The sequence below is a fragment of the Saimiri boliviensis genome, chromosome 5 (assembly GCF_048565385.1).
Source record: "Saimiri boliviensis isolate mSaiBol1 chromosome 5, mSaiBol1.pri, whole genome shotgun sequence".
NCBI classification, from domain to species: Eukaryota; Metazoa; Chordata; class Mammalia; order Primates; family Cebidae; genus Saimiri; species Saimiri boliviensis.
The window spans coordinates 49,924,797-49,951,454 of record NC_133453.1 but is presented as its reverse complement, the minus strand read 5'-3'; the positions used below and the strand labels follow the sequence as shown (position 1 = coordinate 49,951,454).

Genomic DNA, 26,658 nt, shown 5'->3' with positions numbered 1-26,658 from the left:
TACTGTGCTGTTACAAGGACATTGAGTAAGCTTATACGTCTAGTAAATAACTTGATCTAATAAATTATCTCATCTTATTTCAAAATTATTAATTCAGTTGAGTAATCAGTTTTTTGTAACTGGAAAATAATACCCACTGTCATATGGGAAAGTTAATAGATTTTTATTCTCCTATTAGAGAATCAGTTAAAGCATTAGGTATTTTCTTTTCATCACAATACAGCTAATGGTTTATTATTGAAGATTTTGAGGGTTGCTCTGTGGATGCTTCTTTGAAAGAACAAATTATAAAGTGGGAGATATCTTTGAAGAATTTGTTAATGAACTTTAAATATTTAAAGTAACAGCTGGGTGAAAACAGAAGTATGCCAGTTCCTAAAAAAATATAAACATGGGGTGTCCCTGTGTTGCCCAGGTTGACCTCAAACTCCTGGGGTCAAGGGATTATCCCACCTTAGTCCCCCAGGTTATGTCAAGTTTTTGTATCTGTTGGCCTAAGACTTAGGACTCATTTATTCCATTTTAACAAGCCTGGAGCTGTTTTTTATGTGCGTTTTTGGAAATGAAATCTCCGTAAAATTTACCTTTAAATGCAAAGCTGTATTTTAGATGGAAGTAACCATTTTATAATATGATTTGAACAGTTAAGATCATGTTAATGTGTAATTACCCCATTTATGCATATTTCATTGTGGAATTTGCCAAACATTTTATACAATAAATAATACCCACTTGAGCATAATAGAAGGTTGCTAGCCCCTTTGCTTTGGATTTATTTTTATCTTACCTGCTGCTTTTATCCTTTTGAACAGTAGTTTGAAGAATAGCACAATAATTATATTAAATGCAAATTCCCTTTCTGATCTGACATGTTCAATAACTCATACAATAGTAGAATATACTCCTTAAACTTAATAATGGAACAAGTGGGAAATTTGAGAAGTTGACGCTTGAGAAAAATAGTAATCCTCATCTTGGGAGAATTCACACAGCTAGAACATACCGTTAAGCTTTCAAAGAGTTTGTCATTTCTCCTTACATTGTATTTAGGGGTGTCCCATTCGTTTGCATATTAATTTATTAATTTAATGATTTTTACAGAGAAACTTCTGAAAAGGTGAAAAAAACTTATAAATATTGCCTGCATAGTCAGTACTCAGAGGCTACTTAATGTTTGGTGAATGAGTTGATGGTTGGTTGATTGGTTGGTTGGTTGAATTTCCAGCCATTAAATGAAATGCTTGTATTTGCCTATTGTAATTATAACAAAATTAACGCATAGTTATTTAGCAAAATGTGATTTAGTTTTTTATAATTTTGGCAAGTAAATTTAACCTTACACTGAATATTTTTATTAAAATTTTAAGATGTCTCTAAAATTTTTTTTACAGCTTCATTCAGAATTTAGAAACAACAAGAGAAGGCAGTTTAAATTTACCAAATTACCCTCAACTCATTGGAAGGGATATATTTAATTCACAGCTCAGATCCAAAAGTATTTTGACTTATATAATCCACCACTGAATGCTTAGTAATATGCATGCCTAGGTAAATCATTTGGAATTTGAAACACCTGCATGGGAGTTAGTACCTAGGGCAGCTCTGCAATCTTAAGTAACCCATAAAGTTTAATCATTTTAGCTTGAGTTCTGGGTTCTAGAATGAGGATAAAAGCAAAAATAATTAATTGCATCGAGCAAGCTTTTCCATCCCAAGGCCTGTGGTTGCATGCAGCCCAAGATGGCTTTGAATGCAGCCCAACACAAATGTGTAAACTTTCTTAAAACGTTATGAGATTTTTGTGTGTGTGTAATTTTTTTTTTTAAGCTCATCAGCTCTTGTTAGTGAATTTTTTGTGTGGTGTAAGACAATTCTTCTGGTGTGGCTCAGGAAAGCCAAAAGATTGGACATACCTGACATAGAAGCTCATCCTTCCCTAAGTCAAATTCCTGCTTTTTATAAACCTTTTCAGTTTCAGCCTGTCACGTACCCATTTCACCCTTCTCCCAGGCCCCTGTACCTTCAAGCTATATTCTCCTAAAGTTGCAATACTTCAGAGGCTTTAAGTGTAGTCTGTCCTCAGATCTCCTATTTTCATCATTTCCATTTCTCATCTCAATCTTTCATTAATGTGCATCAGGTCTTGTCTAGATGTTAAGAGGAAAACAATCTGGTGAAACTAATTTACCTTAATCTGTAAATGACTCATGAGCTCTTAGCTCTTTCCAAGGTTTTTCACATTTTTTGTAAGTCTGTAAGAGGTTGCTATTAACTCAGATAATTTTAAAGTAAAACTTGCAGGCTGTGTTGGGGGAAGGAATTTCTAGTCTTCTGCATAAATAAGTCAGGCCTTACTAGGATTTTCCCTTGGTTTCTTCCCACTCCTGGAAGTGTGTGAATATGTGTATTGCTGTATATGTTTGTGTTATGTGTATATAACAATGATTCCCATAGCACAAGGGAAGAAGATGCCAGAATAGTGATTATAAATCCCTTTGAGTATGTGGATCATTTAGGAGATAGATAATTTGGCGATAAGTTACACCATGTTTATAGGAACAGAGAAGAAAAAGAACTAGGATCTCATGACTGAACTTGAATTCTTAAAAGGCAGGTTTTGGGGCCAGACTCGATGTGTAATGGGTAACACTAACCACTTGTAGTTCCTGTATGGGGAGAGCATCTTTCGCTTTCTTGGGAGAATAGCCATGTTATAGGAGTGCACCGTATAGCCTTTTAAGAAAGAGAAAGTAATGAGGATGAGAGAATGAAAAGGACTGTAGGTAAAGTAACAGGACGCCCTGTTATTGGATTGAAAGTTCATTGAGATACTGGTTTACACGGAAGGCCTCCCTTTTGGAATATGAAAGGTTGCTGATCAGATTCCAACTCAAGACATTGGGTTTCATTGCACAGCGACCTTTCCAGAGATGTTATTTAACATAGAACACCTTGCTGAGAATAACAGGGGATAAAAGATTAATAAAACCTATTTTCTACCCTTGGGGTGCATGTAACCTAACAGTGGTTTGTTCTGCAGAGCCAGGCAGGTGCCTGCCTTGTGCCATGACTCCTTCACAGCTGCACAGCGTTTACCACAGTGTTTAAGTCTCTGCTGCTTGTCTTTCTCTTGATTTCTCCATGAAGGATTGTCTTACCTATGTTTCCCAGAAAACCGGCTTAGTGCTTGATGTATTTGAATAAGTTCAAAATATGAGAGCAAGAGAGTGTTTCAGGGTTCAGAGAAGGGAGAGGACAGCTGCAGCCAGGGGTAGTGGAAAAGACATTTTGGGAAAGGCTGTGGAGTTTGGAGGGAGAGAGGATGCCTGGCACAGGGGCAGAGAATTGAAAGGCATATTTGAGGAATGTCCAGTGTATCTGCTTGTCACAAGTATGTGGGCATGCTAAGAAACAGAGAGAAGGGTGGAAAGATAGGCTTGGGTCCGGGCTGCCCATATGAGTCGTTTGGATTTCTTTCTCTACGAGGTGGTGGTGAAGTTTGCCAGTTTGTAAACTTGGCATTGCAGTGCAGGATCTATTGAAGGTGAAGGAGCGTTTTTCAAAGTTGAGGCAAGAAGCAATGAGCACTAGAATTTGGTGCTTTTGAGGCAGAGAAAGACGTGGTGGTGTAGCCTAAGGATATGTAGACTGGAAGAAAAAAGAGCAAAAAGCAAAAATGGAATCCAAACTTACTTAAATCCAGGAAACTGAAAGACTAGTGTGGTGCAACTGAAACAGCTAAGAGAGTTGGAATGAGTAGAACTAGGAATCTGGAAGAAGAGAAGAAAATGAGATAATGTATTTGCTTTTAGGCTCATCAAATTTGAGGTTTTGACAATGCCCAGGTGGAATGCCAAATTACAGTTCAGAAGAACAATTTGGGCTGATACATAGTTCTGAACTTTTCAGGTGTGAGGATAGCGTTTCAAATAAAAAAATTGCAAATATTCATGACTACTTTTAGTATTTGTTTTTTGAGAATACATATAAAGACAAAAACAAAAATCCAATTATGCTTTTAAGTGAGTTCGTATGTTACTAAATAACAGAAGTGTCTACCTTCATTTCCAAAGTAGATGTGTGTGAGAGGCATCTTTTTCACTCATTGGTCAGTATTTTGTGTGCATTTGGATTTGAGAACGCTTGGAGTAACGCCATGACCCTGGTCCAAGCTACAAATACAGATTTGAAGGGCATCTGCCTATAGTGATCGTTAAAGCCTGGGAATAGGTGAGATTGTCAAAAGAAAGTTATGGACACATAATAGAAAAGAAGACGTAATATAAAAATTTGGAGAATTCTTGCACTTAGAATCAAATAAGGAAAGGTAGGGAAAACAAGTGATACAACATTACCAAAGTTAAGTGAAGAGCATCTCAAGGAGTGATAGATACCATGTAGCAAAGAGATTAATGAGAGAGAGGCCCAGAGTTTTGATAGAATGGTGAGGCCAGAAAACAAGCTGGCCTGAGGCAGGTTTGAAGGAGTGGTGCTGCTTTTTGCTAGTGACAATTAAAGCCCTCTGTGCTATCAAAATATCCTCACATCCCAGCTTGGAGACTGGCAGGAAAACTGTTTTCCATAGGGAAACAGGAGTTGACCAGTAGTTTTGTTGACCAAACTAGCTCCTTACTTCACTTAGCACAGTTGGAATCTGGCAGGTGACTGCTGCTACCCTGTAAGAAGACAAAGTGAGTTTTTAAAAAATTAGTTTTGGAACAAATCATTACCGTTTAAAAGATCAGTGAATAACAAACAACAACAAATGATCTTAAATTAATGCTTTTTTTGTGTAATCCCGCTTCCCCTAACATCATTGGGATTCTTTTTATTGGACTGAGCAGGGTGAGGAACAATTAAGGTAGTGGAAGTGAAAGTTGGCTGTACATTGGCAGCCAGGTCTCAGGGTTAGCTTTTAAATGCAATTAACTAGTTTCTCTTAACTGTGGAGTTCATTGAAACGTCAGACTCGGTGTGGTCGTTCCAGGATATCTTGAAAAGGCCAGGTAACAGTAGTTTTCAGCTGAGTGGATTTGCAATACTATAAGCTACCTGTAATATAACATGTTAAGGACCCATTTTATATTTACTTCATCTTGAAGAGATGGAGGTAGAAGCTTTCTTTTGACTTATTTGACCTTCATGTTGAATCATTAATGGTTATAGATTTTATGAAAACAGAAAATCTCAAAAAAGTTTTCTTTCAAATCACATCAAGTTAATATATGAAGGGGTGGGTGTTTAAATGATCACAGCAGGCTTTGGAGAGAAACTGACACATTCTCTTAAAGCGAAAGCTTAGGAGGAAAACTCCTTTCCAGTAGTAAGTGTGGGCCTCTAGAAAGCCTCCAGGGACCCAATCAGTTAGTTCTCTTCCATCTTTTATCTTGGCTTTGGAGAGGTACACCTGGTCCTATCAGTCTTTATGGAGATACCATATTCATAACTACTTTCTTACTCATACAGAGGACTTTCCCTTAAGAACTAGAGGGTTTCATTTTTTTTAAATAGGTAAGAGAGTATAAAACTTGAAAATTATTTTCTAAAATCATTGCCTTATCTCAGAAGAATAAAATAGAAGCTTGGTTCTTTTAGTTCTTTTTCTTAAGTTTCTCTTTTGTATTTGTCTAACCTATGTATATATTTTTTTATTGCTCATAAAAAGATTAAAAACTATTTTTCCAGATTTCCTCATTTAATCTCGCCTCTATCTCATATTGTGAGGAGTACATATGATGAGTTAATCGATCGCTCCATGACCCTTGCAGAGTTCCAGTTCTCTTAGTGTATGTACTACTGGGAAACCCCATGTCCTGTTTTGATCATGTGTACATATATACACATGTATACATGTACTTTTTTTGGTATTGTATTGAAAGCCTATGGAGGAGTTGTGTGACGTGTATGATGGGAAAGTAAATTTCCTTTCTTCCACCTCTGACGCTTTCTAGGCCTTCTATTTGCATGGTGTACTATAATATAGCCGTAAACTTGGGTTTGTAACTCCTGACAGCTGTTTTTGTGAGTTGGTGTCCAGGCGGATGATAGACTCTCACTGGAGTGGGAGGACATGCAGAGCCTCCTTCAGGTGATATAGAAGATGCAAGAACGTTTTCATCCAGAGGACTGAGGTGGCATGAATGTGAAGGTTGACCTAAAGAATTACCTGGATCATCACAGGACCTGTAGCAGTTTGTGGTGCCCAGAGGATTTATTAAGTAGGAATCTTGTGTAGTCTGTCAGATTTGCCTAATCATGGGAGTCTCCTGAGATGCATCTCAGGCTCCTGGGAAGCTATTTTTCAAAAGCACCCCAGGCGATTTCCTGGGTGTTAGCAGAAGCTACTGGGCCCTAATTCAGTCTCTGTTGTCCCTTGGGAAGTCATCAGGTCACCTGGTTATGCCCATACTAGCCCTTGCAAATAAAGAGGCATAAAATTTGAGGAAGTCGCTAGTTGATCAAAACAGATTGTGGATGACACACAAGTTCCAGGAGGTGGGAAGTAGTCAGTGCTTAGAGTGGTAGGGACACCCATTCTCCTGGCTTCAAGTGACGGAGACTAGAATTTTGTGTAGCCTTCTGATAGATGGCATAAAACAAGTCCCAAGTTCTGTGACTTCTTGGCTTTCTGGGAAAAGCCTAGTTAACTATTACCAGTTAACTATTGTCCCAGTTAACTATTACTATATATTGTTAGAGTTGAGAGTGGGTCTTCCATTTTTCCCTGATGCACATTTTTTTTTTTTTTTTGTTATTTTCTCCGTAGAGGGCTCCGGGGTACTTTTAATCCTAGGAGTGCATTTGATTACAAGAAGTTTGTTTGTTTCTCTTAAATGGAAGTACTTGGCCAACTCTTCTTTGTATGTGGGAGGTCTCCCAGCAACTGTGAACAACTTTTAAAGGCTGCTAAGAGGTCAAGAAGTACTTTGCTGAGTCTTGTTCTGTCTCTTTAAAAACAGACTTCTTTGTCTTGCTTGGCCTTAAAAATTATGTTTCTTCCTTGGCTCTGTCTTAGGCCTTCTCTCGCTGCTTTGGAGGGATCACCCCCCCCCCCCTTATCCTACAGCTCTCTCCCTGATACACGCAGGGCAGTTCTCCGTAAGCATTCTACCCTGTGCCATGTGCAAGTGCTGTGTGTTTGAAAGGGATCCCATCGTCCTTATTTTTCTGTGTCCCCAATCCTGAACTCTCAGATGTAATCTCATTGTCACTTGTAACTCTTTTCTTAAACCACTGAGTGTCAGTAAACAGTAACTATTTCCTTCATCAATAAATGTCAGTAAACAGTAACTTTGTTCATCACTTAGATCTAAGCGATCACCAAATCTTGCCACTTACTTGTGGACTTTTCTCTACCTCTTCTTTCCTGATTCCTAAACAAACCACCTTCTATTTTCTCACCTCCAATTCATACTGAAATCTATCTTCCTTTGCCTGCCAGACTCATCTTGCTCATTTTTTTCTCTGTAAAATGGTAATAACTGTACCTGTGTCACAAGGCTGTTGTGAGAATCAGACATACGTAAAGTGTTTATTGTATTGCCTGGCACACAAGAAGTATTCAGCAAATGGTAGCATACTCTGCTTCTTACCTCCTGCTAAATTTGGTAATTTTTAACTCCAGCTGCGTCCATTCCTGTATATAGTCAAAAATGTGGGATGTGGAACCCTTGGTTTGAGCCTTGGTTGGAACCTCTAGATTCCTGCTTAACAGTTATTCTCTTTTGGGAGAATAGTTCAGTTTAGTTACTGACCTATAAGGTTGTTAGGAGTGCAGAATGAGATAAAGTGGGTAGAGAGAATGCTTCCTTCACAGACAGTCACTGTGCAGATGCTGCTTGTTTTTGTTTTTAAAACCTGTAGTCTAACCTATTTGATGTAAGAGGTTTGAAACAAGTATGATGAATTTTTACTTTTTTTTTTTTTTTGGCAGGTTGAACCCATCTACAGTAATGGCTACGGCCTTACCCAGGACCCTGGGCGAGTTGCAGCTGTACAGAATATTACAAAAAGCCAACCTACTTTCTTATTTTGATGCCTTTATCCAACAAGGTGGTGATGATGTCCAGCAGCTCTGTGAAGCAGGAGAAGAGGAGTTTTTGGAAATCATGGCACTTGTGGGCATGGCTAGTAAACCCCTTCATGTTAGAAGGCTGCAGAAGGCTTTGAGAGACTGGGTCACAAACCCTGGGCTTTTCAATCAGCCGCTGACTTCCCTTCCTGTCAGTAGCATACCCATCTATAAATTACCAGAGGGATCACCGACATGGCTGGGAATATCCTGCAGTAGTTATGAAAGGAGTAGCAATGCCCGGGAACCTCATCTAAAAATCCCCAAATGTGCTGCCACCACCTGTGTGCAGAGCTTGGGACAGGGGAAGTCAGATGTGGTCGGGAGTCTAGCGCTGCAGAGTGTTGGTGATTCCAGACTCTGGCAAGGCCACCACGCCACTGAGAGCGAGCACAGCCTCTCCCCAGCAGACCTGGGCTCCCCTGCGTCCCCAAAGGAGAGCAGCGAGGCGCTGGATGCCGCTGCTGCGCTCTCTGTGGCCGAGTGTGTGGAGCGGATGGCCCCTACGCTGCCGAAAAGTGACTTGAACGAAGTAAAAGAGCTGCTAAAAACCAACAAGAAGTTGGCCAAAATGATTGGTCACATCTTTGAGATGAACGATGATGATCCACACAAAGAGGAGGAAATTCGGAAATACAGTGCAATATATGGCAGATTTGATTCAAAGAGGAAGGATGGGAAACATCTCACACTTCATGAGGTACAAAGCCTGCGTTATTCTTTGTGTGTATGCAGCATGTTGCTAGTCGTTAGAGATAAGTTTGGTAATAGTTTGCAGCCAATGTGATACAATCCCTGAAAGCAGTATTAAAAACATCAAGGTGTTAGCAACATGTAGCTCTTTTGTGAAAATAGACCATTTTTTTGTGTTGGGGGGTGTGTGTGTGTGTAATTTTTTTTTTTTTTTTTTTTTTTTTTTTGAGACGGAGTCTCACACTGTCACCCAGGCTGTAGTGCAGTGGTGCGATCTCAGCTCACTGCAATCTCTGCCTCCTGGGTTCAAGCAATTCTGCTGCCTCAGCCTCCTGAATAGCTGGGGCTATAGGTGTGCACCACCACACCTAGCTAATTTTTTTGTATTTTTAGTAGAGACGGGTTTCACCATGTTGGCCAGAATGGTCTCAATCTCCTGACCTCGTGATCCACCTGCCTCAGTCTCCCAAAGTGCTGGGATTAAACAGGCGTGAGCCACCATGCGCAGCTGTGTTGGGGTATATTTTTATTGAACTTGAACATGTTTGAGCTTTGGAACTACGGTATGTGGTGACTTTTAGAAAAATGTCAGAATTTAAGCAGTGAAAGCATAAGGTCTTTGCATTTGTAAGGCAGTTTCTTTTTTAATTGAGAAATAAAACTAGGTTTTAAATATAACTTTTCATTCAAAAAACATTTTTGTAGTAATTATAGCTTTGAACATTGTTTTGGTTTGATGTTTGGCATTAACCATTTTTATTTTATCTTTATAGCACTCTAGACATAGTCTGCCTAAGTTTGTATGTGTGTATGTGCGTGTGTATAGATACAAAATTTTGTATGTATAACATATTACACTTTATGTGTGTATATCAACTTAGATATTTATTTCTTGTCTTCTCATCTATCTGGTCAACACATCATCTTTAAAATTCAGCCCAGAATAAGCTTAAGTGTTTTCTGTTATCTTTTCCTTCAAGTAGAATGACCTTTCCTTTTCATTTTTATCCCTGCATATACTTCTGTCACAATAACTTCAACTGCTTATTGTACTTATTTTTGTATACTGGTCTGTGCTTCACAGTATGCTCTAGGTTTCTTCAAGGCAGAGATAATGTTTCATTCATTGTTACATCCCTAGAGTCTAATGTACTCAGTAAGTGCTTGGAAAGTAAATGCGTTTACAAGAGTTAAAAAGACTGCTTCAAAGCTTTGCTTTATTATTATTATTATTATTTTTTTTTTGAGACAAGGCTGGAGGGGTCTCGCTTTATCACCCAGGCTGGAGTGCAGTGGGTGCAGCCTCGACCTCCTGGTCTTAAGCAATCCTCCCCACTCAGCCTCTCCAGTGGCTTGGACAACAGGTGTGTGCCACGACAGCCAGTTAATTTATTTTTTTTAAGTTTTTTATAGAGATGGGAGTCTCTCCATGTTGCCCAGGCTGGTCTCAAACTCCTGGGCTCAAGTGATATGTCTGCCTTGGCCTCCCAGTGTTGGAATTACAGGTATGAGCCATTGTACCCAGCCAGGTCTTTTTAAATAAATGACTTTAGACATGAATGTTGGAGCTTGAGATCAGATAAGTGGTTGGCAGAATGACTTAAGTCATGGCCAGTCTGTAACTTGATCTATCTTTGAACCAGTGGGAGGGATCCACTTAAAAGGCTATGTGGCTGTCATTAGTAGAAAAACAAAAGGCAAAATGTGTTGGCAATTTTAGCTTCATACTTTAATCTAGTTTTCTTATAATTTTTAAAACATAGCAGATGAAACAAAGTTGAGTCAAAATACCTATATTTTTATCAAAGAAAAATTATTTCTAAAAGATTAATAAACCTAGTTAACCTGACTTTAAAAAAAATCATACCCTACTTTAAAAAAAATCCAAAAAGAATTATTTTACACTTCGCTTTTGCTAAGGAGCTCTTTGCCTCTTTAGATAAGTAGGTACAGATGGTATTTAAGTAATGAGACTGTGGGTTTCCCAAAATAAGGAAATACTCAAAATGAATGCCAGTAGGCTGAAATGTGGGGGTGGGGGCTTTGGAAGTTGTGGCTTGTGTTTTAGAAGCTTCACTTAGGCCTGCTTGTTACTTGTAATTCCAATATGTGAATCTGATTTAATAATATAGTTTAGGATAAATGTTTGTGAATCAGGAAGCTTTCTTAAAACTAGTAACTATCTAAGATCTTGGAAGAAATTATAAAATCTGGAGGGAATTGAAAGAAAGTAATATTAGGTATACCTTTTAGGTATTATGAGAATTTTGCAGTTTTTTTCTCCTGATTATTTAAAATCAGGGGTTTTTTTAGTTATTCTATGTTCCTGAGATTAAAGAATGTTGCTAGTTTCTACTCAATTTCCACATAAGGAATATATATCTTATTCTTAATTCATCGTTGGCTTAATCTCAGTGTTCTGAGGGTTTTCTTCATATAATTGTGTGGATACTGTTCTTAATCTTTCAAGACATAGAGCTGTATGTAGGTCACTAGTGGATGAAGTTCAAGCTATCTATACCTGTTTTTTCAACTGTTCAAGTACATAAAATTCTTTTTCTTGTAAGAAGAAAATATTTGTTTATGTGTTTATAATAACATATTTGTTTCCAAGTGTAGACTGTGAAGAACTATGGAATGACTTATTGTTAAGCCTGTCTTTTTTTTTTTTTTTTTAATGCTAAAGAATCAGTGATAATCCTACAACCTGGCTAAGTATGGTCTGTTTTATAGGCATCAGATTGTGGAGAGAGTGAGCGCTGAGGCTTAGAACCACACATTGCTGGTGTCAGGCACGTGCTAAGGGACAAACTCAGAGCAATATCAGATAAAAGCCAGCAGGCAGACAGTGTTGCATCTATTATAAGGGGCATTAACAGACAGTAGATGATAAACTAGGCAAGCAGTGTGCCCCCAATCTTAAATCAGTGAATGGATGAGGAGAGAGCAACTAAAATTTGGGAACAGCAAGGCAGTCGAGTATTACAAGTAGAGTATTACAAGTTTCTACTTCTAATACTCATAAATGTAAATAGGTAGACAATTTGGCATTACAGAATATTTGTCAGCAGATAGCAGTTTCCAGCCAAAGAGCTCTAGAAAGATAGAAAGGAGAAGAGGAAAATGTAGTCAACAGGTCACTGTATACTGAGCAGAAGAAATTCTGGAGGAATTGAGGTGTTAAGCAGGTTACCAAGATAAGGACCCAGGCCTATAGAATAAACAGTGATGCCACGCTTAGCTTAGTTCAGTTTTCATTGTCGTGCTGAGAAGTCAAGGCTGAGGGTTTCAGAGAATGCCAGGAATTTCACCTTTCAGAGAGGAGGAATGCTGAACCTGGGAATTCACAAACCTGGACACATTATTAAGTTAGCTTGTTTTATTCTGAACTCCCAATCTCAGAATTGATAGATTTCAGCATCTAACACTTGAAAGAAAATGTTGAACTTTTCCTTCTGATGATTTTAAAAAATGAATTACGGTAGTCTATTTCTTGAGTCAATTTTGGTAAGCTACATTTTTCTACAGATACGTCCATTTTGTCTAAGTTTTCAAACTTACTGCTGTAAAGTTATTTATAGTTTTTTAAGACCTAATATTGACCTAAGTCCAGGAATGGTGGCTCATGCCTGTAATCCAAGCATTTTGGGAGGCTGAGGCAGGCGGATCATGAGGTGAAGAGATCAAGACCATCCTGGCCAACACGGTGAAACCTTGTCTTTTCTAAAAATACAAAAATTAGCTGGGCATGCTGGTGCACACCTCCTCACTTGAACCAAGGAGGCGGAGGTTGCAGTGAGCTGAGATTACACCATTGCACTTCAGCCTGGCAACAGAGCGAAACTTAGTCTCAAAAGAAAAAAATACACACACACACACACACACACACACACACCCCTAATATTGATTGTACACTTAATCTCCTTTGCCAGGATCAACCTTGCCAAAGATTTGCCAGTTTTATTCTTTTTCAGAGATCTGCAAGCGAGGGTCTGTGGGCCCAGTCTCACTTATCTCCTGTTTTTTAAATAAACTTTTATTGGCACACAGCTGGGCCTATTTGTTTATGTACTGTTGGTGGCTGATTTTGAACGACAGTGGTGAGTCGAGTAGTTGTGCCACAGGCTGTTTGGCCCATAAAGCCTAAAATATTTACTCTCTGGCCTTTTACAGAAAAAGCTTGCCAACCCCTGATCTTTTTGAAGAAGGCACTTGGTCTTAGTTGATATTCTTGCTTGTGCTGTGTATATATTTGTCTCCTTTCTTACAGTTATTTTATTGTTGTCCTCTAACTTTATTTGGGTGCTTAGTTCATTAATTTTTAGTCATTCTTTTTCTAATATGAGCAATTGAAGTATAAGTTCTCACTAAGTATTGATTCATTGTTACTCCCAAAGTTTTGATATGAGGTTATTATTTTTCAACTTTGATTATGTTTATGATTTATTTTCTGACCATGAGTTATTTAAAAGTGTTTCTTCATTTCCAAATATGAGTGACTTTTTTTCCCTTAGTTATGTTTTCTATGATTTCTGACTGAATTACATTGAGGGCAAGAGAACATGGTTTGTGTAATGCCAACCCTTTAAAATTTGTTGGGAGTTTAGTTATGGTTTAGTTTGTGGTCACTGTTTTTTTATGTTTGGAAATGATATCTTAAGCAGTTGTTGGTAGAGTGTTTGTTCTGTATGTGTCTGTTCTAACAAGGTTATGAACTGTTACTCAAATCTTTTATATTCTTAACTATTTTGTCTACTTGCTCTATCCGTAAAAAGAGTTGTGTGCTAAAATTTTACTGTGATTGTAGTATCATCTGTTTCTCTTTGTATTGTGTAGTAATCTTATTAACCTTTAATAATGCATTTTACTTTAAAAAGCTATTTTTTAAATATTCGTGTAAATACATGCGCTCTCTTTTTACTAGTAATTGCCTTTTACATCTTTATATCATTTTTTGAGACAGGGTTTATTCTGTCACCCAAGCTGGAGTGCAGTGGTGAGATCACGACTCACTGTAGCCTGACCTTCCAGGCTTAGGTGGTTTTCCCACTCAGCCTCCTGGGCAGCTGAGACCACAGGCTTGTGGTCCAAAGAAAGAAAACTAATTTTTTTCTTTTTTTTCCTTTTTTGTAGGGACAGTATTTTCATGTTGCTCAGGCTCATCTCTAACTCCTGGGCTCAAGTGATTTATCTGCTTCAGCCTTTCAAAGTGTTGGGATTACAGGAATGAGCCACCGCACATGGCCTATAGCTTGTTATGTCTTTATATCATCCTTTTATTTTCAGTCTTTTGGAATCCATGTTATATATATATATATCTTTTACATAAAATTAAATATAAAATTTATATAAGATTTTAAAGAACCCGGTCAGACATTCTTTGTTTTTCAACTGGAACATTTGGTCCATTTACATTTATTATAGTTACTAATATTTTGGATTTTTTCCATTATTTTATTTGTATCTCCCCTCTAGCCCTAATACACTTTATTTCTGCATTTATCATCTGGGATTAATTTCCTTTTAGGATTTTCTTAATGAAGGCCTGGTGGCAAACTTCATCCTTCACCACCTACTAGGAAATAACTTTATTTTCCTCTCATTTTTAATTACTATTTATTTGGGGTGTTCAATTCTGTAATGTTAGTGGTTTTCCCTTAGTAATTAAAGATACCATTTTGTTGGCTTTTGGCTTTCATTGTTCTGTTTAGAAGTTAGTGCTTATTCTGTTACTTACTGTTTGCTTTTTAAATCTTGTTTGTTTCTGCCGCAGTTTCTTCCTCCTCTCCTGATTCTCACCTTTTCTTGGTTATTTTTACTATGTTGCTTTTCATTCATATTTTCAAATCCCTTTATTTCTTCAAATGAAGTCTTTAAAGGTCTGATTTTGCTGTCTGTTTCTATGAGTTTTCACTTTTGTTCTCTTGTTTCTTTGGATGTTTTATGATTTCTGTGAATTTATATTTCTTGGAACTTTAACTGCGAGAATGTTTTAGAGGCCTGGGAAGAAAGTGAATTCCCTAGAGGTTATTTGCTTTTTCTTTTTACCGGGCATCTGAGGACATTGCAAATCTGAGACCCTGTGAAAATAAATTCTCAGTCCATTTAGTGTGAATTATGGCTGATTTGGGAGTCATGAAATCTCAAAAGAGTGCCTTTTGTTCTCTCCCAGTCATTACCAGCATTCAAGACAGATAAATTTCTTTGCATTCTCCTGGGGGTACAGATGTATTTCTAATTCAGCCTTACATTGGGCATGTGTGTTGAGATTTCAGCTTTATGGAGGCAGTGTCTTAGACTCCTCACTTTCGGTCGGCTGTGGGCTTTGCCTCTTGTTTCCTTCCCATTCTCTCCAATCCCATGAGGCCATGAAGATCGAATCTCAAACTTACCAAGTATAGCAACTGTGCTTAACTTAAACTCCCTCGAGGTACTGTATTTATTAATTTTGGCCTCAGTATCTTTATTCTCATCAGCTCATTGAGTATTTAGATGATCCCTTCCCCATTTTACTTAATAGTTTTGGTTGTTTTTTTCTGAGAGGGGCCAATAATGGTACCTAGCCCTCCCAGTGCTGGAGATGAAAGTCCTGAGCCTCCCTATCACACTGTGGTCACAGTGTTTTTATGCCAACAGTGCTTAAAGTCACAATCATTTGATTGTTGGAGATTACAATTTCAACAACCCATAAAGAAAGATTTGTTTAGAAATCAATAAACCACTCTTTTTGAGGATAAAGATAACTGTAATGAGTTTAATTTTTAAGTCCAGTTATAAGAGATAGAAAGCTAATTTCAGGAGGCCGGGTGTGGTGGCTCACAGTTGTAATCCCAGCACTTTGGGTGGTCAGGGCGGGCAGATCACTTGAGGTCAGGAGTCCGAGACCAGCCTGGTCAACATGATGAAACCCTGTCTGTACTAAAAATACAAAAAAATTTAGCCGGGTGTGGTGGCACACACCTGTAGTCCCAGCAACTTGGGAGGCTGAGACAAGAGAACCACTTGAACCTGGGAGGCAGAGGTCATGCCACCATATTCCAGCCTGGGTGACCAAATGAGACTCATGTCTCAAAAACAAAACAAAACAAAAAAAAAGGAAGCCAACTTGAAGAAATCTTTCACATAAAGATATAAGTGGAATTTTGGTATTTTGGGCTACAAAAAAAGGAAATGGAGGAACTAAGTGAACCAGTAAGGTTTACTTATTTGTTACTTTATCCTTTTAACAAAATTAGAATATTGACATTCAGAAAAAGCTAACAGTGCTACAGCAAGTGATGAACCGTTTGGGAATATTTTCATTTTTCTTTTGTAAGTATATCATAATAGTTATTGATTTGTTAATTATTAGCAACTGGGGGCATGAAATCTAGGTAACTCTGACAAAATACATGTTTTTAAGGGAGAGGCTTCATGAGTCAGCTTTTTATTACAATAACGGGGTGAGCAGAGTTACTTCTCCAGCCTCAGTTTTCTCCCAGGTTCCCTGAGGGACTGCGGAGTTTAGTCTACTACTTTAGTTTGTCGGAGCTCAGTGACAGTGAGTGACAAACTCAGTGACAGTGAATGCATTATGTTTGTTTTCCTTGGTTTCTGGTAAGGTGATGGAAGGAATATTAGAATATTGTTTTCAGTTTATGTTGAAAAGTGATTTTCTGTGGTTGTACATAAGCTAGTACCTCTGAAATGTTGTCAATTTAAACATCTTACTGAAAATCAGAGGTTTTTATAGTAATTTAAATTTATGAGTATGAAAACAAAATCACTACATAAAAAGCTACTTGAGAATGCTCTTCAAGGTCATGTAGCTACTGTCGTTCCAAAACTGAAGTTGATTTATTTTGGAAATCATTATTTAAAGTGCACATTTCACTTTTAACTCCAATAACATTCAAAGGCACTTAGGGAAGGAATTAATCTATTGATGACTCTTTAGGAGGAGGGGAGAAAGCTGAAAATAAATTTTTCCTTCAGTTATGCTTTCATATTCAGCTATGGATTTAAAATAGGAGACTTGGGTTTATTATTATAACCTTTTGCTGTCAGTAGCCAAATTAATTTTCTCAGAACAAATCAATATAAATCACAGTTGTAAATTTGGGGAGGAGGATATCAGATACCTGTATCATACCAGTGTACCGTAACACACCCCAGGTGGTTTAAATACTTAGATGGGAAAAGTAAAAGGATTAGACTAAATTATGGTACATTTATATATTGTTAGGGTGGGAAGAGTGTTTCTGTGCCTGGCACCCAACGCAAAGAAACTGTGTGGCTAATGACAAACTTAAAAAAGAAAAATCCCATTATATGTGATGAAGAGTTAATACTGTTAATAAAGAATTCCTGAAGTTCTAAGAAACATTGTAATGAGTCAAAAACATAAGAAACATTGTAATGAGTCAAAAACATAAGAAAAAACTAGTTTCATAGTCAAAGAGATGCAAATTATAACCAAATGCTTTTAGAAATAGAAAACAAGTAAAGTTTTAAAAAGGTAATAACGAGTTTTGGTCAAGATGGTAGGAAATGGACTCCTCATATAATCATTGACAGCATTACGATTTAGAACAACGTTTCTGAGGGTAGTTTGGTGGAATGTATAAATTTGTTAAAATTTAGTATACCCTGTGACGTGACAGATGTATTTGTAGGAATTTATTCCAAAGAAATAATTGGATTTGTTTGCAAAGTTGCACATTTAAGAATTTCTTATGCAGCTTTTTTTAAACAATACATGGAAAACTGGAGATATGTTCAGAGTGAAGGTGGTTTAAATAATATATTGTTCTTTTCTACAATGGAATATTGTATGTGTAGGTAGTAAAAGTGATATTATAAAGGATTTTTCAGTTCATTCATCAGTCAACAGATATATATTGAACTTCCAACCCATGCCAGATGCTAATGTAAACAAGTCTCTTACTTAATACATTGGTGGAAATAAAAAACACATCATACATAACTAAAAAAAGTAGATTACAAATCTGTATGTATGTTTGTACTTACATTTTATATATACACTGAAATATTGGAATAATGTATATTAGAATATTGTCATTCTGGATGGAATGGTTGTGTGCTATTTATTTAGTTTTTAAAAATTGTAAGAAAAATTATTCTAAATAAAGATGAAATGTCTGGGTAGGGAGAAAGGGTGGCTACAGTAGTCCCCTCTTATCTGTGAGGGACACATTCCAAGATCCCCAGTTGGATGCCTGAAACTGCAAATGGTACCAAACCTTATATACATTGTTTGTCCATATACATGCATACCTACAATAAAGTTTAACTTATAAATTAGACACAGCAAGAGATGAGCAACAGTAACTATTAATAATAATAAAATAGGACAATTAGAACAGTATGCCAGCATTATCACTCTTGCTCTTTGGGGCCATTGTCGAGTCAAACAAGGGTAACTGGAACATGAGCACTGTGATACCAGAAGACTCCATCTGATGGCTTAGATGGCCACCAAGTGACTGACGGGCAGGAATGTAGACAGTATAGGTACATTGGACCAAGGAATGATTCATCACTCGGACAGGGCAGAGTGAGATGGCACATAGTTTAGAACTTATGAATTGTTTATTTTTAGAATTTTTCATTTAATATTTTTGGACCACAGTTGACCACAGTTAACTGAAACCTCAGAAAACAAAACTGTGGGTAAGAAGGTACTGCTGTACCTGATTTCTTATGAAAAGAAAACAAGAACTAACACTAACAACAACCTTGTGCGAGGTGTGTCTCCTCATCTGCTTCTTGTTAGAGCCTTTTCGGGTAGTGATATTATGCCATTTTGCCTCTCAGAATATTAAATACCAAGTCTCAAAAGTTGTGCATGTCCAGAGTCACAGCTGATAAATGATGGAGCAGGAGAGATATCAGGTCTGTCTGCCATCATGTCCCATTTTCTTTTTGCTAATCATCATGCCTTGGTTAAGTAAATCTTTTACATATTAAAAAAGCTTGATATAACTCTTGACAATTTCCTGTATCTATTTATATTGACAAAATTATGTGAAAATTTTTCTAGTTAAACAATTACAGGTTTTGAGTTTAGGGTAACAAAATTTTAGTACAAAGTGTTTGGTCAACTAGCAACTCTATATTGGCAGTATTTAGTAATTATTGAATTACGAACGGGCAGTAGAATTAGATGGATCATAGAGATTAGTCCAAGACCTTGATATTCCAATATAGCCCTAGTATGTGATCACTTTTTTATTTTTTTATCTTTTTTTTTTTTTTTGAGACAGAGTCTCACTTTGGTGCCCAGGCTGGAGTGCAGTGGCTTGATCTCTGCTCACTGCAACCTCCAGCTCCCAGGTTCAAGCAGTTCTCTGCCTCAGCCTCCTGAGTAGCTCGGATTACAGGCACCTGCCACCACACCCAGCTAATTTTTGTGTTTTTAGCAGAGATGGGGTGTCACCATCTTGGCCAGGCTAGTCTTGAACTCCTCACCTCATGATCTGCCCGCCTCCAACTCCCAAAGTGCTGGGATTATAGGCATGACCCACCATGCCCAGCCACTCTTATTTTTTATTAAGCGACTTGATAAATGTTTAAAATCATTTGGTCTTGATTCCTTTTTAAGAATTTTCATGTCAGCCCACATTTTAAAAAATCCGTCAGACCATGTACATTCATTTTTGGTTAGAGATAGTATCAGCAAATCCTGTATCCTAATATGTTGGGTTTTTTTTTTATAAGCAAGATGCAGAATATGTTTTACTCTTTATTTTCCTTGTTGTCTATAAACTCTCCTACCTAACCAAAAATAAGCAAGCATATGAATAAATGAAATCAAGATGACTATTATGATTCATTTGGGCTCTGTGAAATGGGAGATGAGTTGATTTTCTTCAGAAATTTGGTATTAGAAATAATTCGGAATAAATACCATTCTGATTTTTATGAATTATGATGATTTCATTATATAATGCTATGACATTCCTATATATTAAATGAAACCTTTTGCATTTTGATGAAATCAAAATGTTCATAATTTTTAAAACTCTGTTTTGAATATCCAGCTCACTGTTAATGAAGCAGCTGCTCAACTCTGTGTGAAGGATAATGCCCTGCTGACAAGAAGAGATGAGCTCTTTGCCTTGGCTAGGCAGATTTCTCGAGAAGTCACCTATAAATATACGTACAGAACCACCAAGTAAGTGTTTAACAATTGACAGTATTTCCGCATTGCTTGATAGAAGTAGAGTTTGAAGCATCATTTGTTGATAGAATATAAGCGTAAACATTTCTGAAAAAGCAGTATGATTATTGTTCTATGAAACTAAACAATGCAGTGACTTTTGAAAACATTGCTCAGTTGATTTTTGTTGTTTAATTATCCTCTTTCTTTTCTGAAAGGCATCATTCACTAATTACTGTAGCATTGGTCTGGTAGTGGTTAGTTTAGATACTCTTCTCTCACACGCACTCTTTGGTTTTGAGTGTGATGAGGGGATTTAGACAGCATTTATAGATATATTTGTACACCCCCTAACCACATGAACTTGTTGAACTCTGATGAAACAGAGTGGTTCTTTTTGCAAAGTGTTTGCAATCTGATGAGATTAGCTGAGTATGTAAAACGTCTCTCTTGAACAGTATCTGCGGGAAAATTGAAAGACAATTCTATTACTAGCAAATGGGTTATGGAACAAGAGTTTGAAATAAAAAATATGATGTTAAAAAGCAATGGTGGTTTCAAAATTTAATGTAAACACAGCATATTCTTCTTCACCTTATCCTTACTTGAGCCGTAAGCATTGTCTGCAGGATAGGACCATTTGATTTTGTTCACTTGATTCCACACAGACCCTGATTTCCAGCCCACATAGTGTTGTGCCTGCCACTGCTTCTCTGAGTGGATGCAGATGACCACTGCATTCAAGTAACTAAGTTTTTGTTGGTAATTTCACATTCTCAGCACCCTCTCCAGCCCTAATAAATCACATTCTTTTGGGATGGAACCCTGGAATATGAACTTTCACAAGCATCCCAGAGCATTCTTGTACATCCTCAAGTTTGAAAACCAGCAATAGGCATTTGCCCTCATTACCATTATTTTTCCTAACTCACAACAGTTTCATTTCCTGCCCTATGTCAGTACCTACATATTTACAACTGACAATTAAAATCATGACTAAATGAATAGGGTAAGAATATGCAGCGACCTTCTCTGGGATTATTTATAAGGGTTTTTTTTTTTTTTTTTTTTTGGAGTTAGATAATCAAGAGCTGATTCGCTGGTTTTTTATTTTCTTTGTTACCTTATACACCATTTTCTTTCTGAGTACTTTATTTAAATAATTCTATTTAATCAAAGTGATGCATGTCCACGATTTAAGAAGTCATGCAATACATAAGGCTTATAATGAAATTCAGTGGTTCCCGTGCTCTGCCTTCCCACTTCTCAGTTTCATGTTCCAGAGTCAACTGCCTTAAATGATTTTTAGCTGTTTCCTCTAGTCTTTACCTTCACCTTTCCTTTTAAAGTTAAATGTACTTTAAAATATATTAACACTTTTATATGACTTAGAAGCCACCTCAGACTCCTAAGGCGCCCTCATTATTTTTTATGGCTGCATGGTATTGAATTGTGTAGATGTGCTGTAATTCATTTAGTCCCATTCCCTACTGATGGCTACTGGGGTTGTTTCTAGTCTTTTCTTACTATAAATAATACTACAGTAAATAACATCATACATATTTTGTTGATTCTGAGATGTATGTTTTCACATTTTAACAACTTTTATATTGAAGTATAACTTGTATTTGATGGCTTTTCATAGTTTAATTAATTTCATAGTGGTACATGAAATAATTATGTATTGGCGGAGCACCATTTTATATATGTGTAGATACCTCTGGGATTGCTTTTCCCAGCAGAAAAATTGTTGGGTCGGGGTAAATAATCTGTAATTTCTATAGATAGACAAAATGCATTTTAATCTCACATAGCCAAAAATGTCCATCTTAAATGGTCATTTTAGTCATTTTATCCTAAATTATTCCTATTGAACCATAAAGGAATATCCTCCTTCTTGCTTTTTTCTTTTTTATTATGTGATGATTATTAAATATTTATTGAGTGCTAGGCAGGGCACAGTGGCTCACGCCTGTAATCCCAGCACTTTGAGAGGCTGAGATGGGAGGATCCCTTTGAGCCCAGGAGTTTGTGACTAGCCTGGGTAACATAGCAAGACCCTGTCTTAAAAAAAAAAAATTCTTGAGTGCTTTTTCTGTAGGGAGTTCTTAGGTAGTGGGCTTTTAAAATTTGTAATTGTATCTATATGTTCCCTAATGTTACTTGGAAATGAGGAAAGAGCTTTTCTTCATTATTTTAATGTTCGTTATGAGTATGTCATTTCTGGTGTTGGAGTTTCAGGGTATATATTTTGGCAGAAGGTTGTAGGCTGAGATGCCTTTGGAATAAAATCAGTTATTTTCTCAAGTTTTTTTTTTTTCCTCTCCCGTTTCCTTTAGGTCAAAATGTGGAGAAAGAGATGAATTATCCCCGAAGAGAATTAAAGTGGAGGTATGGCCATATGTTACATTTTCTTATTCTGATAATGTTTGCTTTTGTTTTAAGATCAAGCAAAATCTTAACTAGTTCAGACAAAAAAAAAAAAAAAAGATGGTCCCATAAGCTAGTGAAAATTGACTTTCAATAAATCTTTAAAAATTACAGAATTTTGTTACTTTCTAATACAATAGTTATGGTAATTTGAATTAGCAGACCAAGGAAAAATTTTAAAGACTTTTTTCTTGTAGAGACATGGTCTCGCTATGCTGGCCAGGCTGGTCTTGGACTCAAACTCTTGTGCTCAACTGGTCCTCCCTCCTTGGCTTCCCAAAGTTCTGGGACTACAGGTGTGAACTACCATGCCTGGTCCAAGGAAATTCTTAGAAAACCATGGTGACTAGTTCAGTGAGTTTATCAAACACCAGTTTGCAATTGGTGTTTCTTATAGATTTAGGAGACTTTACTGGTTAAACCAGGCGTCCCCAGACTTTTTACACAGGGGGCCAGTTCACTGTCCCTCAGACTGTTGGAGGGCCGCCACATACTGTACTCCTCTCACTGACCACCAATGAAAGAGGTGCCCCTTCCTGAAGTGCGACGGGGGGCCGGATAAATGGCGTCAGGGGGCCGCATGCGGCCCGCGGGCCGTAGTTTGGGGATGCCTGGGTTAAACCATTCTTTTTATAGTCTTATTTGCATCATTAGTCATCAAATACATTGAGAGGAGCTAACTTTGCTTTCTTTATATTAACTAAGGGAAATGATAATTTAGTAGCTGTAAATTACAGAGACTTTACTGTAACTAAAGCCTCTTGTAGAGGTCACTGTTGAGGCTGCTCTTTTTATTTAAATTTGCAAGTGGTAAGTGGGAATTAAGAAAAAGATACTTTTCTTAGGACTCTCGGAACTGTAGGATGGTTTCACAACTATTTTTTCTTACGAATATTTTTTAAAAAGTCTAGTTTGCAGCAGAGTGGAAATCTGATCAGGCAGTTCCATCATTTCTTTTTTTTTCTTTTAGGCAGGGGATGGAGGTCGATGTACTCTTAGCCATCCTATTATTTTATTTCAAGTTAAAGCAAATAAGCTATGCTTGACTGCCCTAAATTAATACGTCATCAAATTATATTTATAGAGTATCTATTTGTATGGCAGTAATCCTTTATTCATACCAAGGCCAAGGCCAGAGTTATTTTATAAAAACATAAATCCCTTTCTTTCTTAAATCTTTTCAGTGGCTTTCCACTGTACCTGGAATAAAATCTAAGCTTTTTTTTTTTTAAAGCATCTTTAAGACTTCACATGATCTGATTGTAGCTTGTATCTCCTGCCTTGTCTGCTGCTACCTCTTTATTCTCACTGTATTCCAGCCACACCGGCTGACTTTCTGTTCTTGGAACATGCCAAACTCATTTATGCCTCAGCACTCACTGTTTTCCCTCTACCTAGAGTTATATTTCTTTAGATGGCTTCAAGTCACAGCCGAGTGTCCCCTGACTTCCCTGCCTCCCTTTCTACAGGGGCACCCTTGCCCCAGAATCACACTCAGGTTATTCTCCTAGTTTGTTTTGTTTTCATAGCATTTGCCAGTATTTAAAACTATTAGCTATTTGTTTTAAATCTATTATCAGTCTACCCCACTAGATGAGAACAGGTCTCTTATCTGTGTATCTGCTGCTGTATAATTAAGAGTTTATAATTGCCTTGCACCTAATAGACACTTAATAAAATCTGTAGGATGAAATAATGAATGGCTTCAGGTAAGCATCTTTGCCTTACAAACACTTTATTCTAAAGCAGTGCTTCTCAAGGAAGAGAAGTGTTTTGTCAAAAACAAAAAACCACATTAAAAAAAAAATTGTGAACTGAGTGTGGTGGCTCATGTCTATAATCCCAACACTTTAGGAGGCCAAGACAACAGGATTGCTTGAGCTCAGGAGGTTGAGACCAGGGAACATGGGGAGACTCTGTCTCTACGAAAAAAAAAAAAGTGCTTCTATTTGTAACCTACCTCACTGTTAGCTCTGGAATAATGTTTAACATGGTTGACTCAGAAAATCTGTTGAAATTATCCGAAAGGCTACATTGAAAGATGGTCTAACCAGTGAGATGTTTTACCTGTTACTCCCCCAGATAACAGGTAACAGAGGGTCCTTGTGGATTTAGCTGTTAGTGACTCACTTCCGCTGAAAAGAAAGGCAAGGTGAACATAGAAACTGCTAAGAAGGCATGTGCCACCGGAGGGTTGGAAGGAAAGAAAGCACAGAACCTACAGGGGGGCTGGGAAAATAGTCAACTGCTAGGCTGGAAGTACATCCATATCTGTTTTTCACCATTGACACTAAGTGTGGTCATGATTCAAGCTGCTTCCATTTAAGCCAAACTTGTCTGTCTTCAGAGGTCACTGTTGCATATTGAAATTTGTGATCATGAATCTCATGGTCTGTTTGAGCTGCAGTTGTTTCTTGATAGGCTTTGTTGGTAATTCTTTCTGACCCTCTCAGAGGCCTTGTATTTCATTACTGTGCTTTCAGATTCTTATTAGAAGCCCAGATGTTGGGCTGTAACATTAGATGTGACTCTTCTGTTCCTTTAAATATATTCCACTAGAGATACTTGAATTATTGTTCTATATGATTAGTTTATTGGTTTGCTCTAGTTCACAAAGCCCCTTAAACAGCTCTGGATTCAGAATTAAGATAATTAGTGTTTCTTTTTCCTGTGAATAACTGTTCTAACCTTTCCTAAATAAGACAAGTGACAAGTGGCCCCAAGCTGCTTTAAATACTTTTATAGACACTAGACTCTTGATTTTGTTACTCAGAAATAAATAGTAACTATAGCTTTGAATTTAGGACAATGGCTCACTTTTTTGTTGTTGGTTTGTTTTTAATTTTGTTTCTCTCTAGTGTTTTGTTTTTATACTTAAAGTTCTGGGATACATATGCAGAACATGCAGGTTTGTTACATAGGTATGCATGTGCCATGGTGGTTTGCTGCACCCATCAACCTATCATCTACATTAGGTATTTCTTCTAATGCTATCCCTCTCCTAGCCCCCCACCTCCGACAGGCCCTGGTGTGTGATGTGTTCATGTGTTCTCATTGTTCAGCTCCGGCTTATGAGTGAGAACATGCAGTGTTTGGTTTTCTGTTCTTGTGTTAGTTTGCTGAGAGTGATGGTTTCCAGCTTCATCCATGTCCCTGCAAAGGACATGAACTCATGCTTTTTTATGGCTGCATAGTATTTCGTGATGTATATGTGCCACATTTTCTTTATCCGGTCTGTCATTGATGGGCATTTCGGTTGATTCCAAGTCTTTGCTATTGTGAACAGTGCTGCAATAAACATGTATGTGCATGTATCTTTACAGTAGAATGATTTATAATCCTTTGGGTATATATCCAGTAATGGGATTGCTGGGTCAAATGGTATTTTGTGTTCTAGATCCTTGAGGAATCACCACAGTGACTTCCACAATGATTGAACTAATTTACACTCCCACCAAGAGTGTAAAAGTGTTCCTCTTTCTCCACATTCTCTACAGCATCTGTTGTTTCATGATTTTTTTAAGATTGCCATTCTAATTGGCATGAGATGGTATCTCATTGTGGTTTTGATTTGCATTTTTCTAATGACCAGTGATGATGAGCTTTTTTTTTTTTCATGTGTGTTGACTGTGTAAGTGTCGTCTTTTGAGACGTGTGTATTCATATTGTTCACCCACTTTTTGATTTTTTTTTTCCCTCTTCACCCTCATGTGGAAAGAGCAGCGGGGACTGTGGCAAGCACCACAGAGTGGAAGGGAGAGCAGGGGGAGAGAGAAGGCCTCATCCCTCTATTTATACAGAACCCTGGGGAAGACACAGAGACTCGCACTCGTGCTGCTCATGCTGCTGCTGCCTCTGGACCTTCCCAGTACACACGTGGTCTCTTTACCACTGCCCTCGAGTTCTGTGTCTCTTTCCCCTGCCTCCAATTGCTGTCTTGGCTGCTCTCCCATAGTTGGTTATTTTTTATTTGGGACAGTGGGCATGTATGGGGAGGGAAGGGGGTTCTTCCCAGCCTCAGGTCCCAGCTTTTAGCATTGTTTATTCTGCATCCCCTTCGATAAAACAAGCCAGTTGGGCGTGGTTTAAAAAAAAACCCTCTCTAGTTTATTAAAAAGCACTTGTGTATTGCAGATCATCAGTATCTCTCAACGTGTGTGTCTTGTGTGTATGGATACCTACACGTGTAGATTGTGTAATTCTTTGCCAAATATATAGTATTGGTATGAATCCTTGTCTGTGCTGTACTATAAGTCAAATTTGAGATACCGGAACTATTTATGGAAGCTGTTACGAGGTAGAT

The 26,658-nt window shown here is 37.5% G+C and overlaps 1 protein-coding gene across 4 annotated transcripts in view; it reads left to right on the top strand.

The window, feature by feature from the left end:
• NAB1 (NGFI-A binding protein 1) overlaps nt 1-26,658 on the top strand; it is a 45,908-nt gene that overhangs the window by 4,346 nt on the left and 14,904 nt on the right. For all 4 annotated transcript variants that reach the window (XM_074399351.1, XM_074399350.1, XM_003940815.4 and 1 more), the window contains exons 2-4: nt 7,934-8,771; nt 19,807-19,940; nt 22,265-22,316. In XM_074399351.1, coding sequence (XP_074255452.1) covers nt 7,934-8,771; nt 19,807-19,940; nt 22,265-22,316 — 1,024 coding nt within the window. The remainder of the gene's footprint in view (nt 1-7,933; nt 8,772-19,806; nt 19,941-22,264; nt 22,317-26,658) is intronic.